The sequence below is a fragment of the Physella acuta genome, unplaced genomic scaffold (genome assembly GCF_028476545.2).
Source record: "Physella acuta isolate Inbredline_101_S28 unplaced genomic scaffold, ASM2847654v3 ptg000195l, whole genome shotgun sequence".
NCBI classification, from domain to species: Eukaryota; Metazoa; Mollusca; class Gastropoda; family Physidae; genus Physella; species Physella acuta.
The window spans coordinates 17,809-34,885 of record NW_026731714.1 but is presented as its reverse complement, the minus strand read 5'-3'; the positions used below and the strand labels follow the sequence as shown (position 1 = coordinate 34,885).

General features: G+C 38.8%; 1 protein-coding gene across 7 annotated transcripts in view; it reads left to right on the top strand.

The window, feature by feature from the left end:
• LOC131936903 (serine/threonine-protein kinase par-1) overlaps nucleotides 1-17,077 on the top strand; it is a 26,241-nt gene extending 9,164 nt beyond the window's left edge. For 2 of the 7 annotated variants that reach the window (XM_059294012.1, XM_059294010.1), the window contains exons 4-16: nucleotides 4,837-4,942; nucleotides 5,460-5,526; nucleotides 8,490-8,606; nucleotides 8,804-8,894; nucleotides 9,048-9,123; nucleotides 9,213-9,307; nucleotides 10,120-10,161; nucleotides 10,458-10,587; nucleotides 10,710-10,792; nucleotides 11,009-11,088; nucleotides 11,392-11,479; nucleotides 13,317-16,388; nucleotides 16,940-17,077. In XM_059294012.1, coding sequence (XP_059149995.1) covers nucleotides 4,837-4,942; nucleotides 5,460-5,526; nucleotides 8,490-8,606; nucleotides 8,804-8,894; nucleotides 9,048-9,123; nucleotides 9,213-9,307; nucleotides 10,120-10,161; nucleotides 10,458-10,587; nucleotides 10,710-10,792; nucleotides 11,009-11,088; nucleotides 11,392-11,479; nucleotides 13,317-15,527 — 3,186 coding nt within the window. In that variant the 3' untranslated portion in view covers nucleotides 15,528-16,388; nucleotides 16,940-17,077. The other 5 variants (XM_059294013.1, XM_059294015.1, XM_059294016.1 and 2 more) reach the window with 5 other exon arrangements.

Genomic DNA, 17,077 nt, shown 5'->3' with positions numbered 1-17,077 from the left:
GCTCAAAATGCTGTTAACGTCATCGCTTGTCTAGGTTAAAATCTCAAGTCGTAGAACGGTAGAGCGCGTAGACCCTAAAATAACTTAAGGCATCATTTCTAGTCGGGGCCGGCCTAGCCTAGATTGCTTGATGCTTGAGTATAAATATAGCTACTTGCTTCTACCTTCCACCCCTTCCCAGCCAAGTTTCCTGCGATGTGTAGTCTGTGTGCTGCACGTGCGATAAGTGCGTGTGTGACTACACCCAGGTCAGGTAACTGCAGTTTCAAAGGCGTAACTAAGCCTGCATGGCCTGAAAAAGTTTTGTCGGCTCTAAATTTTAGTTGAATTAAAAAGTTTATTTTCAGTGTTAGGGAAAGAAATATTCAGTTACATAAAACATAATTGTAACTAGTACTATCAGTTATGTCCTTGAATTTAATAACTTTGTTGGGTACACAATTCAGTTCGTCGCTATTAGTCCTCTTGTCACCAACCAACACATCTTCGTATTTATAAACACTAGGTAGTCAACATTTAATTCTACTTTGTGGAGGTCTTGATATGCAGCGTTATTATTAAACTCAGGTTCTTGTTTTTTAAATAGTAAAAATAGAATATTAGTGTTTAGTAAGAATAATTGCTTTCTATGGCTGAACAGATCTGTGGTCCGGGAATTATTAGTGTATCGTTCTTTCGTCTACACCAAAGGAACCCAGCGCAGATCATCTTAAACTGGTATCATCTTAACCTTGTACGGTTTCGTTGAAAGTAATAGTTCCGCGACCAGTTTCACAGTACAGTATCGTTGAGTTGTTTTTTCTGCCGTTACAAGTTTGGATTAGGATGTCGATACTTTGAAAATCCTGGCCAGGTTACCACCTACTAGCGTTATATTGCAAGTCACACTTTTTTGCTCTAGTCTTTCAAATAACCGAACAAAAACGAGATTCCAATGGATAGACTTGATGGTCGAGTTGTTGTTGTGTAGAGGCCCCCACACCGAGACACGCCTATGGCAGCATCGCGTTTTGCGCATCCTCTCTCCCTGAGCGTGTAATGACATTGTTGTTAGCAGAGTTGCAGGAGCTCGCAGCCACGGGAGCCAGCGCCGCTGTTTGACTGGGTCTTGCTGGCTTGCCGCTCTAGAAATAGAACGGCACAGACTGGGTTTTGATTCTGTGCCTTGGAGGATTCCACCGCCGGCTGTCTTCCCAACCTTTTCAACTGCTGGGCTGTAGCCATCTTGCTCCAGTGGTGTGAAAAGTGATGAGAGTGGATGGGCGTAGGGTGACAGGGGGCGCCAGAGAATGGAAGAAGATGCCTGCCTATAACTATAGCTCTAGATATGCCCTTAACGGCGACAAGGTATACTCCAGGGTCATTGGGGACGGTCATCATCGATTGAGTTTATAGTGCCGATTGTCGCCAGTGTGGAACCTGTGCAATTAGTTCTTGTACATTGGAATACTTTGTCAACATTCTCTTGGGAATTCTTAGCTTGGAATCTTTACTGTTGGATACATTGTTTTTCCATGTTGTATATTAGTGAGGAAGTGCCCGTTCTATCGATGTGTGATGCCAGATTTGTGAGCTCACCTTTGGTCCAATGGATATAGCCATGGTGGTCCATCCATCCGTGCGTCGAGATTATTTATCTTTGCACTTGCCTAGTCTTTTTGGCATGCTTTTCTTATGTTTTCTGCGTTTTGTTCTTCTTTTATTTCTTTGTAGTGATTCATGCTCTTTTAGATTTACTTTCAAATCACGGCAATAGTGACTTACGTCACTTCATACTTTGTTATCTGGGTTTTGTTTTATTTATTTTTTCTCTAGTTATACTAACGTTTTCATCATTAGGTTTGATCTTGTCTTTTGGGTTTCTGCATGTTATAAGGTGTAGACGAGTCCAGATCACCCTTTTCTTTTAAAACCTTAACAGTGGTACATTCCTCAAACAGCCCTGTCTCTAAATGATATATTAATGTGTATAAACATTATAGTCCAATGGAAATCTTGTTTTATCACAAAGTTATTTCACAATTTTATTGTAATTAGCACGCAGTCCACCTCGTTTTTATGTATTCTATTTTGCGAGTATGGAAATATTTAATACTGTAGTAGTAAAGTAAAGGTATTTGCCTTCTCTAAGAACGTGGTATATTACTTCATCCCGACCTTCACGTGAATAAATTGCTGTACCCTATAAACCACTGTCTCTGTCTATACAAAATGTGTCTAATGTGTGTATTTGTACACCAATCTGCATAGACCAGTGTTATCGCAGTAAAACCCGCCGCCTACCCTCGTGTAGACCTGCAAACGATGGACGAGTTTGTGTTGTCTGCTCTCGCCCCCAGACGTGATTATGCAAATACAGCAGCACGTGCCGGGCTATATCCAAACATATTAGAAGCTGACAAGTCGTGTAAAATAGAATGTTTGAAATTTGAACCGATAGTAATGCGTCATCAGTTGACTAGACCATATCGTTACATTGCAGCTCCTTTGTCCTCATCAACCACTTCTGGCCTTCTTGGTGTAGCTTAATTTTTTAGTACTTCATCATACATGCCTGTGTGTGTGTGTGTCTCATAACATTTCCTGCGCTTTCTCTCTCTCTCTCATTACTGGCAGTGTGATGCTAAGCGCACGTATTCACAGGCTACAAGTAGCGAATAAGTGCTCATATCCTGTATCATTATTGTAGGCAACGTAGAGAATCTTTGTGACCTTTCCATCATTAGGTTTAATCCAACTCTCGCCCCGACTGGTCCCTCTGCGCATGTCAAGTGACACAACTACTCTGCACGTAGAATAACTCACTGGGGCTGCTTGTAGTAGTACACACTGGATATGCCCTTTGTTTTTGTCACGTGTGAAAATAATTTGTTGTTAAAAAATGATGTACTTTAGTTAACACGTGTTGCCGGGCTAGTCGTAGAGAGATGGGCCGGTACAGTGTCACAGACATGTCACTGTCACACCGACTTGTTGTCGTGTCGGTTTAAACTTTTGGCCCGCAATGGATTTAACTGACTTAACTAGGATTTCAGTATTGGAATGATTCACAGTTACACTTTACATGGTCACGCCAAAGGTTGGATGGTTGCATATTTTTACCTTTGACATAGATCTAAGTGTCGTACTAATTAAATGAGCAGTTGTTTGAAGCATACGACGTGTCATTGAGATGTTTTCATCAGGCTGTTACTCTCATTAGTGTCTCGTACACACGAGCACTGTACTTCAGGGGATACTGGGTTCTCTATAGTGTTTCAACTTTTAGTCTGGAATTTATCTTTCTAACATTAGCATAATAGCACTGGCTGAATGGAACTATTTAATGTGCATTATTTTAGACCATTTGTTGTTAAATCTCTTCAGAAATAGCTCACCATGTGGCCGTAGTCTCGTCGTTCATTATATTCTCAAATACTGGTTACGTTGTTTTTTCATTTAACTGTTTTCATGGGGTTACTCTAGGCTTGGACTATTTAAGGGTTAGGTTTAGTTTGTTTTTCTCATTCCTTGATTACAACCAACGGATTAAAAGTAATGTCGCAAGAAGTCTGAAAACTGTGTGCGCTTAGTAATGTTGTTTAATCACATTATAGAATAGTAATTATCTCGACTAGCTGCCGTGTATCTTTTTCAGACACAGCCGTAATGAGGTATCGCTAAAAAAAATCTACTCGCAAATATACGCTGCCTCGCCATTCTCTTTACTACACGTAGGACCCAGTTAACGTGGGTTCATGTCAACTTGCGGGTTCTACGTGTTGCCGATAGCACTATCTAAGCCTAACTTTCAAGTGGGGCGACTAATGCTAATGCTAGGGTATGTCACCCAACTCAGCAAGTAGGTGTCAGTCCAGATCATGACTAGATCTACAAGTGTCTTGCATTCACGCGCAGCCTCTTGACAGCTGCGCCCGTCAAGTACAGCGTAGGTTGATGCTCCTATTTTTATTTCATAACAATAACGGTCCGCTCGTGCTAGCTTTATACGCTGTCTTCTTCGGGGGTTAATTTTAACGCGCTTTACTTGTAAGGTATGCTTTCTGTTGGGCTGTGCCCATCGCCCACGTAGTACGAACGTGTGGTATTTATTGTAACGTCCAGATGTTTTCAGGGGTCTGGTGGTCACTTGGTCTTCCTGTTTATATTTCTTTAGTGTTAGCGTTTCAATGAGAATTTACGCTCTTGACACGTGGTTTAAGGTTAGTCTTGTGCTCAAGGTCCAACTTTTCACGTCCACGCGCGTCAGTGGTTTTTATGAATTTTATTGGCTAGTTGCATTTGTCTTTTTTTTCTTTTTAGAGATTTATCTTTTTAATCCTAGCCTTAGACTTAAAATTAGTTTTTCATTTCGTTTAGTTTTAGTATTAAATTAGTATTGTTAAAATGTATATTATTTATAAATATATAATTAAAACTAAATGATTTGCCTGCCAAATGAATGCTTTAAAAAGCAAAGTAGTAATTGTTATATCAAGTAGCCATCACTCTGATGTTTGACAGATTGTATTGTCGTGTGTTGTGAGAGATGGCTGTTTGATATGATGCTATGACTTGAAGATGCGTGTAAATGATGCCTCGTAACCCATCATTTGACACGATCTTTACCGTGTGTTGCCTTCCCCTATCTATCTCTGTATGTTCGCGCCTGTCGGGCCTGTCCTGCCATATTTCAATGGCTGCCACTGCTGCATCTCATACCCCTCCAACCCAACACCGCCTGCCCCATCGCTGCATCCACTGACTCGGCTCAACTTACCTGTGCTATTGTCTCACCGGCTCATCACCTGCTGATCATGATGATCCTGATGCTGCTGCTGCGATTGTTGTCGTCAGGACCAAGGAGAGAGTGGAGGGGGAGGAAGAGGAGATGAAAAGTCCATAGAGGATGATGAGGACGGCCATCTCATCTATAGGGCCGGGGACATCCTGCAGGCTCGATGTAATCAAATACCCTATCCTCGTAATGTCATAACTACATGTATTACATGTCTTTCATACAACTTTATTTACTTGTACACAGGGGATCTCAGTTAACTTGTGGAGGGAGGTGGGTGGCCAACACTGACACACAGTTCAGCTAGTAGGGGCCCCTCACAATAACCATGTGTTCAGTTTCCCTTGACATAACATTTAATGGCCCTTGAAAGTGGTTTTTGTTAGGTACAACAGCACACTACACAAACACACTAGAACCTAATTTTTGTGATCTATAAATCTCTTTCATTAAGTACAGGAATTTTTATTTAATAACACTGAGGAGGAAATTGCACTAACAATGGAACATTTTACTTTTAGTTTAAGTCAAGGACGTTTTTGCTGCTAGTTACATACAGGTGGTGTTAAAACATATTGGCTGTAGCTTCCTTATGATATTAAAGTAGCTTGTTCCATTATTTCCTCCTTGATGCTACTACCAAAGTGTGGGGGTTAATTGCTACTTGTGTGTTGTCTTTCAGATGAAATCATCAATACTCTAGGCGAGGGCACCTTTGGCAAGGTTGTTGAGTGCAAGGATATACACAAGTAAGTTGATGACTCTAATTAGCAACCTATTGCCATGAGTAACTGTAAATGTGGTCCTATTTGTCAAGTCTTGGTGGATGTCCAAGCTTCTGTGTGTATTTGTTGGCTGCTATTACAAACTCTTCCTACTTCTACCTGTATTCCTACATCAGCATAATCTTCTATCTTGTCCCCTTGGTCACCCTTAATCCAACCCATCCCATGGTTACTTAGCTCAGTATTTATACCTAGATATTGACTGGTGTAAAAAAAAATTGTCATGTTTTCAAAGAAAAATAAATCTAGTAGCTTGGTAAGGGGAGTGTGGGTATTTCTACCTGTGATTCAGTTGGGGGGGGGGGGGGGGGGGCGGCATGTGGAGGAAGAGAGCTGTTGATTTCTTGCCAAGCTATAAAAAAAAAAGTTGGCCTACCTCAGGCCCTCTCCCTTCTTTTTGTTGCTAGATCTAATTGTTGCTACGCTCTGTGCAGTGGGGGCTGGCTGGTGTGATTGCTCACAGCCTTTCCCCAGGTGAGGTCAGAGGTCAGCTAAATGGGTCAACTGGTTAGAGCATCTTATGATGCAGTCAAGTTTTTCACCTCCCCCACTCTTTAGTGTTTAGTATGAGCTCATGAAAAAGGGTGGTAGACTATATCTAGGGTGTAGGAGGAAATAGTTGTACATTATGAAAGGATTTCTCAGTCTACACAATACACATTAGCCCTTCAGAAGGAAAAAGTTATCTCAATCATTCTTCATCTAGTTAAACATTCCAAAGGTTGCTCATGGCTCTAAGCCAGGCTAAGAATAAGTTCCTGTCTTGTTTCTGTTAGTGCCTCTAGGAAATCCTTCAATGTATTCTTTTCTACAAAAAAGTGAATCCTACATAATGTACATTTTGAATTGAATTCCTTAGACTGTAAGTCAGCTAAGATGTGTGGGCAGAACATGTCAGCAGCAAACATAACATTGGGAAGGGGGAGGGGGGGTATGGAAAGACTGGATGAAACCTTGCTGGCCTCCATCTTTACCTCACATTCCCCTTTTTCCCCCTCCTACCTCCCTCCCCTTCCCCCCCCCCCCCCCCCCCCCCATCAACACAGAGCAGTGTGTTACTCATCAGGCTTGCCACACCAACATAAGTATCTCTCCCTACTGGCTTCAAGTTCAACATTATCTTATCCAGGTTCAAATTACTTTCCCAGTTGTTACCCTTGTGTATGTGTGGTGTTACCTGAAGACTTGGTGGTGTTTTACCATAATTCACCCTCTTCTGTTTAATCATCTATCATCTTATCCTTTGAGTATTTGTATCACAATATTTTTGAATATTCAGCCTATAAAATCCCATAGTCAAATGTTGACTTCAGCTTGCTAGCTCTTACAGTTAACTGTTTAGTACTATGACTTAAGCTTGCTGGATCAGTTATTAACTGTTTAGTACTCTGGCTTAGCTTGCTGGTTCTACAGATTACTGTTTAGTACTCTGACTTAGCTTGCTGTTTGTACAGTTAGCTGTTTAGTACTATGACTTAAGCTTGCTGGTTCTACAGATTACTGTTTAGTACTCTGACTTTAGCTTGTTGGTTCTACAGATTACTGTTTAGTGCTCTGACTTAGCTTGCTGTTTGTGCAGTTAACTGTTTAGTACTCTGACTTTAGCTTGCTGGTTCTACAGATTACTGTTTAGTGCTCTGACTTAGCTTGCTGTTTGTACAGTTAACTGTTTAGTACTCTGACTTTAGCTTGCTGGTTCTACAGATTACTGTTTAGTGCTCTGACTTAGCTTGCTGTTTGTGCAGTTAACTGTTTAGTACTCTGACTTTAGCTTGCTGGTTCTACAGATTACTGTTTAGTGCTCTGACATAGCTTGCTGTTTGTGCAGTTAACTGGTTAGTACTCTGGCTTAGCTTGCTGGTTCTACAGATTACTGTTTAGTGCTCTGACTTAGCTTGCTGTTTGTGCAGTTAACTGTTTAGTACTCTGGCTTAGCTTGCTGGTTCTACAGATTACTGTTTAGTGCTCTGACTTAGCTTGCTGTTTGTACAGTTAACTGTTTAGTACTCTGACTTAAGCTTGCTGGTTCTACAGATTACTGTTTAGTGCTCTGACTTTAGCTTGCTGGTTCTACAGATTACTGTTTAGTACTCTGACTTTAGCTTGCTAGTACTACAGTTAACTGGTCAGTACTCTTACTTTAGCATACTGGTTCTACAGTTAACTTACTGAATCACATTCTCAGATGGTCATCACTTAACACTGCATGCCAGAAACTCTCTGCACACAATTAATTACCAAATTTTTTTTCTTCAGCTGGAGGATACAGCATGTGTTTCTAATTTCTTCCCTTCCTTTTAAATTGCTACATTAAATGTATGTTGTAGATTGATTACTCAATAGTCCCAAGTAAGAAAGTTGGGGATAAGAGTGGTAGTTGAAAAAGATGAATCACTCTCTACATGTGGAAATTAAAAATACGCCTAAACTCAGAAGTTACACTGAGAAATAAACAATTGTAGTTTTGAGCAAAGAACAAACAAAAAGAAATTAATAGGAAAATAGATGAATATTGTACCAAAATTAAGATTATCAGTGCTGCTAAAGGGGGAGTATTGAAACATGTAGCAGGCAGTTGGATATAGATATTGTTAAGAGATAGCTGAGTTGGATTGGAGTGTAGAATAGCTAGGGTATAGTAGAGGTCAGTGGAGTTAGATTAAAAATTAACTGGAGTTGTGTATATTATAAATAAACTTGGATTTGTGGCAGTTATAAATTCCCACTGAAGAAATTCATCAGGCACTACAGATGAGTTAACTATCCCCCATCTATACACAACACAGAGTATTTATAAAAACATCAACACAACTTCATATATGGTCTGTTCATTTAATGCACTACATTTATTATATGGTCTATACACTTAAGCCTGTTTTGTTTTTCCCTTCCTGTTTATGTTTAAGCAATATTGCTTGTTTCTATAGGGGCTGTGATCGACTAGCATTGAAGATCATAAAAAATGTTGAGAAATACAGAGAAGCAGCCAAGCTGGAAATCAATGTCTTGGAGAAACTCAGGGAACGTGATCCTCAAGGCAAATAGTGAGTAGCATCTATTGCTGTCTAGTATTTTAAATGTACTAAATCTTAAACAGTATTTAAATGGAGCCAAGGTGTTTGTGCAGTGGATATAGTGGCATATTTTATTGTATTATAAAGCTGTCTGGATAAGAGATGCTTGCTGTCCTATCATTGAAATAATAGACATTGCAATAAACCTTTTTTTTTTTCTATGACAGTTTATGTGTTCAGATGCTGGATTGGTTTGACTACCATGGTCACATGTGTATTGCTTTTGACATGCTTGGTCTCAGTGTCTTTGATTTTCTTGTAAGTAGTATATTTTATCATTCTAATTATCTGATATTTACAGCTGGATGTAGGTAAATATTTTGATTTATTCATCATTCTCTTTGAAAAACTTTTTGAAAGCTATTTTTTCTGTTGCAATTGTTAAAATAAAAATGTGTAAATTTTTAACAGAAAGAAAACAATTATGTCCCTTATACACTGGAACAAGTCAGACACATATCATATCAGCTGTGTTATGCTGTTAACTGTAAGTAATGTTATTTGATTTTCACACTTTTGATCTTTAGGTAAAGCATTAGTTGTACAAATTTGTAATACAAATCTTTTTTTTTTCAGTCCTTCATGAAAACCAGCTAACACACACAGATCTAAAGCCAGAGAATATACTTTTTGTCAATTCTGATTTTGACACTTATTTCAATCCCAAAAAGGTAGTTGCATGTTCTTATTTGCTCTTGTCTTCTGCTGCATGTTTTTACTGGTATATTTTTTTTTCATTAACTTTATCCAGACAACAATACCCTACTGAATTAAATTGATGGGGTTTTTTAAAATTCCTTTTTTCTACAATTTCTGTAATTTTTTAAGTAATTTGCATTCATTTTGGTTTGTTTTACAAAGTAGCATTGCTATGTGCATGAGTTTGTGGGTTGTTAGATAAATGAGTAAATGTTTGTGTTTGAGGCATGAAGTTGGTTAGTGTTTAAAAAAAAGTCTTGGATATCTAGACAATCTAAACTTTTCTAAGTCAAGTGTATACATTTTTCTCTTATTGTTCATGTAAATCAACTAATCAGAAAAAAAAATCTTTAAAGAAATAAAACGGCATTTTAAAAAATATTGAAAAATTATAGTGTATTAAAACTTCTGTACAGGTTATGCATGTTTGTTCACAAGCTGTGTTATGGAGCATGTTTGTTTAAGGGTTCATACAGCTAAAAATAATGCAGAAATCATGAACATGGCTTAACATTTCAGCCTTTTTTCTTATTTTTCCCATGAATTGGATTAATATTTCAGTCGATTGCAAGCTAATTTAATGAGTTGGATGTTAAAAATGAAAGATAGAAGTAGAATGCTATTTGTAAGACAGGCCACTAGAGTGTTTTTTTAATGTGATCCAAGTCATTGCACTGGCGAATAGTGCAGCTGCCAAATGGTGTAATGGGATGTCAGAGCTTGACATTTCTTGGTGCATGCTATCCAGTCACGTAGAGCTCATAGCACCCTTTCTTACTTTCAGTCTCCCTTTGAGTTTGCTGGGAATGTTCGCACCAGATTATCTGTAAGTTGGTTTACCTCATTACTGAACCTCACGCCTAAGTTCCATTTTACTTTTTGCAAATAAGTGCATATATTCTGCAAACAATTTTGTAGTGTATTTCCACAAGTTTTGCAGCAGCTAAAATTGTGAGCTGGTTGGATGATTTTATTTTTGGCTCTATGAACCCTCTCTTTGTTTGCTTCATTGCTTGTGTTCAGTCTGTGGTTGTGTTTTTTGGTTTTCTGCTACCTCTTGAGTTGGTGTGATTTCTCTTGTACTTGGAATATCTAGATTAAGATTTGTTCTTACTCTTTCAGAAAAGGGATGAGAGGCGAATAAAAAACACTGATATAAAACTGATTGACTTTGGTTCAGCCACTTTTGACCATGAACACCACAGCACCATTGTATCTACTAGACATTACAGAGCACCAGAGGTCATTTTAGGTAAGGTATTAACATAGGTGGTAATGTGTGTAAAAGGTTGAATCTCATGTGTTTGACGTTTTTTCTAGTTGGTTTGTTGCCTTGGGCTTCCTAACTTGTATTTGCTTGTGTTTTATCTCCAGAGCTTGGCTGGGCACAGCCATGTGATGTATGGAGTATTGGGTGCATCATGTTTGAGCTGTATACCGGCTACACACTCTTCCAGGTAAATGGATTTCTGGTAGCTACAAAGTGATTCTTTTTTATTACATTGTTATGCCTTTTTTTTTTTTAAATGTATTTAAATTCATCATAGGCAAGTGTTTTTTTTTTAATTCAGGTTAACTTCTGTGCTATTTTTATGAAAATTGTGTGAATCCACTAAAAATGTCAGAATGTTCCGTAAATTTTTTTCTCATACTTTCTGCGTTGTTTTTTTCAGACTCATGATAACAAGGAACATTTAGCCATGATGGAAAGAATACTTGGCTCAATGCCTTATAGGATGACTAAAAAGACCAAGTGAGTCATTTGTTTAGTCGTTTATTTTTATTTTTTTACAGTTCTTCATTGCATACAGATAATGATGAAATTCCAGTGATTGAATTAGAATCATCCTTTATGTTCAGACAGACATTCATACATTGTGGTATTTAATGTTTCATGACATTGATAACATTTCTCTCCTGGCTACCATGTGATCTGGTTAACTTCATCACTCATGTATCATTGTGTATCTGGGTTGTTCATGCTATGGTCAGTCACATGTTCCTACTTTGCCTGGTCTTTAATTCTATGAACTGTATGTACACCAACCAACTATAGAACCAACTACTTCTGGCATGGCCGTCTGGACTGGGACCCTACAACTTCTTCTGGCCGTTATGTTAGGGAGAACTGCAAACCCCTTTATGTGAGTACGCTGGTGCACATGCGCCATGCGTTGTGACATTCTACTATGGATATCACTTCTTTAGCCTGTGCATGCATGAACTTAGTGCTGAAAATTCTTCTTTGATCAGCATTTGTATAAACACGTCCAACATTGACTAATTGTTTATGTGCTAGCCTTATTTGTCATGGTCTGGGGTTTCAAATTAAGCTCACTTTGTCTTGAGGGGAATACAAGTTCAATGGCCATGACATTATTAGATGTGCTGCATTGTAGGAGTTTCTAGCATGTGCTTCTATATGTTATAAACTTATGTTGTCTCTAGTCCACACGTAAAGGGTTTGGTTGACTTATTGTTGGTTTTTGTGGACTAAAGGCTACATTAGCTAATGCTATTGTTATTTGCATGCTGGCTAACCTTTTTTTGTTAGACACAGTTAGATGGCGGGGCATCAACAAGGGCAGCTGATCAACATTTTGACATCGTCATATAGAATAGAGAAAAGCAATTAGCACATTTTTATGCTTATTCCATTCAAAGCACTTTATGTTTACTTTTTTTATAATTTGGACAGTTGTGTTCCAGATGATCTAAAATATGTGGTTGTTGCTTTTCTTGTTCTAGGAGTTATTGTTGCATTGTATTATTGTTTGACTCTGCATGTTATCTAGGCACATTTTCTCAGTTTGTTTGTTCTTTTCATCCCCAATTATTTTTGCTGCATTGCCCTTTGCCTGTGTTGCTGTTACTTGCCACCACCACCACATGAACTGCTACCTGCGGTTTGGTTGTCTGCGTGCTTGGGTGCTTGTGTGTGTAAAGGAAGCAGAAATACTTCTACCGAGGTTGCCTTGACTGGGATGAGAAATCTTCAGCTGGAAGATACGTAAGAGATACCTGTAAACCACTGCGGGTAAGATGCGGTCCTGTACTTAAATTATGTTGACTGGAACCACTGAACCAATTGATCCTTCTTTAATCAAAGGGGTTTATTTAGTCACTACAATTATAAAAGGGATGAAGCACTGTTGGCAACATGCTTTTAACAATGTAAGTTTGTGCATGTGCAAGTTTCTATAACTGGGATGAAAGTTATGTTTGTAAGACAATTCTGTTTGCTGTGAAGTGTAAAAATTAAGGTAAGTACTGTCTTGTCTTACCGAAACAAAAGCAGCTTTTTCTTATAGATCCCTTTCTTTATAAAAATGGAGCACAATCACCATATCATATTTTATTTGTTTAGTCCTTTTGTTTTTATTTTGTAGAAAGTTTGTTAGTTTCTTATCAGTTAGTAATGTGCATGATAATCATTTTAAACTGCCCCATGATTTTGACACACACAAAAGTGGAAATTTTCATTGACACATTTCCTTTAATATCATTGTCCAATGTATTTGTATTTATTAATAAGTTTTGAATTTAAAATTTTATGTAAATTCAATGAAAACTGTACCAAGAATATAAGAGTTCAAATTTTTATAGTTTGAAACATTATAGCATGTGAGAATTTGTTAATATCATAACTCATTTTTTGTTGTGATCACATTTTAATCATTAGGTGTGCTTGTATGGATGCATCTTGCCATTTGTACTGATCCTTTCATCAATAAGTTAAATAGTTGATTCATTTAGTTTTTTATTTTAAAATGCATTAAGTTATAGTTTAAGAAATAAGTTGTATTTTGTAAATTTTTAAACTTATTAAAAGTATTGTAACAGTCAACTTTTTTAGTTAAAAAAAAAATCTTAAATATTTTTCTGAGCCCAAATTTGCATTTGGCGTTGGAGATTGATGGGGAAATGCTAGCCAGTAAAGTGCAGGGGGTTTAATGTAGTGTACATCCTATCTCTCCTCAGCACTATTTGAAAGACAAAGGACAGGAACACATTCAAATCCTTGAAGTTATAGAACAAATGTTGGAATATGTCCCAGAAAATCGGGTGACGCTGAAAGAAGCCCTCCGACATGGTTTCTTTGAGTCTATCCGACACAAAGAGAGAGAGAACACTTTGATGAGTGTACCTCGGGATTCCCTGTCTGCTAACTCTAGTAGTACTAACTTGAATGAGCTTGCTAGTAATGATACCTCTGTTGTGCCTGATGGTCTGTCCTCTACTAATCCTGAGAATTTAGCTAGTTCTAGGTTGGGGGAAGGGGAAGGAAATGCTGCAGCAAAGCGGGAAACAAATGCAGGCACAATCTCCAGCAGTCCTGTGTCCATGTTCAAGAAGAAAGAGGAAGTGGATGGAGAATCTTTTGGGCTTGCTGTAGCTGATATCAAACGCAGAAGGTTCAATAAACTGAGTAGACATCACACAATGGAGGATGCCACTGACATGAGTGAGTTCCAAGAGATGGGCACTGCTCTAGATTCCATATCAGCTAAGGATAAGATGGCAGGTGGCACGAAGCAGGATGATGCCAGTTCAACAAACCGTAGACGTACATCTCGTCTTGAAGCCATGAAACATGCTAAAACTATGGACATGAGTGATCTGAACCAGAATGACTTTGAACCTGAGGAAGAACCAAAAAGTGTACTTGACAGACCAATCCCACGTCAGAGAACTGAATCTAAAGGTGAGGCGCCAGTCACAGCCAGACGACGCAGAAGAGAAAAACAGTTTAGAGAAAAGACTCCTCCAGTTGGACAAAAGCCTTCAGAGAGCTCTTTTGATGATGAAGTTTTTGACAACTCACTTTCAATGAAGGTTGGAGATGTGACTAGTTCAATGCTAAATCCAAGTGCGTCGGAGTTTGTTCCAAAGACTGGCTATGTCCGTCGGCCGCCTTATGAAATAGCTGAGATGGAAAAGCAGAGAGATGCGAAGCTGCAAGAAAAAGTCAATGCAGAAAAAGCTGTCCAGAAGTCTCTAACCTTGTCAGACATGAAATTTCCTAGTAGAGATGAGAAAACAACTCAGGAGACCCAGACTTTAGTGGACCGTGTCACTCGCATATTCTTAGAGAAGAGCACTCAGACACCTGACAACTTCTATCCCCCCATACCAACTCAGGACAAGGCCATTGATGCCAACCAGTTTTCTGATGGCACTACATCTGTCAGCAGTGCCTGGTCTTTCGACTCTGTAGCAGATCTCAGCTTAGATTTAGAAGACACTCAGGAAAGTGTTTCAACAAATGCATCATCTGTTACTCCAGTTCCATCTGAAGGTGCCACTACAGTTTCTGTTGTACTACAAAATCAAGGCATTAGTATGAATAACAAAAGTGTGTCATCCTCCCTACAGCCTACAGCTCCTCTACCACAAGTACCAAGCCAGCCAGTGCCAGTCACCCTTCCAATGTCAGCTCCAGTATCAGAAAAGAACTTGGCTCACCAGCACTCTCTGGGCAGTAACATGCCTGTTCAGCCTGCTGCCCCATTAAAGCAACAATTTAGTTTAGACAGTGGAAACTTCATTGTTTTGGAGAGTCCTGTTGTAACATTGCCAGTGGCCAAGCTACCTCTACCTGTTAGGGCTGCTGCTAACCCTACAGCCCCTGCGGTAGTGATTCCCCAAGGACAAATGGTTTCAGCCCCACCCCAACAAACAATTCGGCTCCCACCAGCACCATCACAGTCAGCGCCAATACATGCACCAGCTCCTGCTGTTAGTCAGCTGGTAGCACCTGCTGGAAATCAGTTACAAGAAGGAGTTATAGCCAATTTTGTCCAGCCTGTGCCGCCCTACACTAACCAGGTTTGGAGTGAGAGCCAAGGCATGGAGTCTGGAAATGAGGTGGTGTTGCCAAAGTTAGAGAAGGCTCGTGCCAGGAGGCGGCGTCGAATGGATAGAAAGAAAAAAGTGGATGGGGAAGGCTCTGGGTCAGATGTTCAAAATGAAAATGTTCCTTTGGGTGCAGTGGCTGACTCCCCTCAGATTCCTGCCAAGCCCAAAGCTCCGGATGAAAAAAAAAAAATCCACCAGCTAAACAATGTGAATGCCAGTGAGAACCAGATGCCCAGCTCTCCAGTGGACAACCTGAGGAAACACAGCCAAGAGAGCAATGGCTCTGATGTGTTTGTCCTTGCCTCAGACAAACTGGAGACAACTGATAGATGATTGGGTTATATTCAAGCTACTTATGTACAGTACTCCCCCTTTATTTGGAACTTATCATCCCCCTAAGAAATGTGATCTGCGCTTCTTAAATCATTCTTGTACATACACTAACCTCCTGATTTGATGTGTTTTTTTTTTTTTAATCCATATTATCTGCTGATTATGAATGTGGTTTTATTTAAAGGCTTCTTGTATTGTACAGTTTAGTTTAGTATGTCATGTTTTTGCAGTTAGTTTTTTTTTTTACTGTTTAATATTTTTTTAAGAGCGGTTGAAATGTTTTATTATATGAAACATTAAAAAGTAAAATGTTAATTTCTATTTAAATATTCCTCATTTTCCCTCAGTCTAAAAGAAAATGTAATTATCTTAAAATTGTTGTAAACTGATGGTCCCCCCTAACAGTGTTTAATATTTACTGGAAGTCATTGAAGTATGTGCAATTTATTTATTGGCCCATAATTGTGATGATGGTTCTATGGCTAGTGAGTCTTCTGTGAAGGCTTTTTCTTTTTATGTGATAATATTTGGTAGAGTTGTGTGTTTGAAAGGTGTGGTCTTATTTAGTTGTCAACCTGTAGTCTTTGCATCCTTCCATTGGCTGACAGCATGTATGCTGCTCTGTTTTTCACTAACCATGCTAGATCTGTCACTAAAGTTACTAAAAAAAATAGTGTAACAAAGTCGGAAGGCTTCATAGCAACAGCATACCCTTTTTTGTCTAACTTTCGAAAGACAAAATGGCCCTAAAAGTGCTTAAGTTGGCTCTGTCCCCACCTTCCCCTGCAACTAGACCATGATATTGCTGTTGGTACTTAGAGTAAATGTTCGGCAAAGGAGGGGTCAGAGAAAAACATGGAGGTAAGAAACAGCTGTTTGAGCACATTCCAACTTGCTTGATGTTAGATGGTATCTACCCTACAGCATGGCAGTCAACACTTTCTGCTTATGTGTCAGCTTTACATGTGCACTAACACTGCTTGTGTGTGCTCATTAGTTTGTTGGCCTAGTTGTAGTGTAGTCTTTAATTATTGTTTATCACATTTTTGGATTTATTGCATGCTGCTGAGTATTCTTTAGATAAAAGTTTTTAATCGTGGAATGGTTATAAAATGTTTATTAGAAGGCAAAACATGTTGTTTGAAAAATGTCCTCATTAAATCTTAAATATTAACCAGAAAAGGAATATCTACTTAGATAAATACTAACAGAATAGTTCCCTCTTTTCTTACGTATATTCAGTGGTTCCAGTTAATTTTAGTCTTAGGTAAAGTCAATGTTGCATTAAATATTTTAATTGACCTGATACATGGCCAAAAAAAATACATTGTTTTGGTTAATGCATGTGATTGTAGTTTTAGCTAGCACTTCTTTTGACAAAACATTTTCTGATAAACCATTTTTTCGTTTAGCGCTACTTAAAAGATCCTGATGATGAAGACCATATGCAGTTGTTTGAACTCATCTCCAAGCTCCTGACCTATGAGCCATCACAGCGCTACACACTTCGACAAGCCATGCGCCACGACTTCTTCTTGCCATATCAGCGG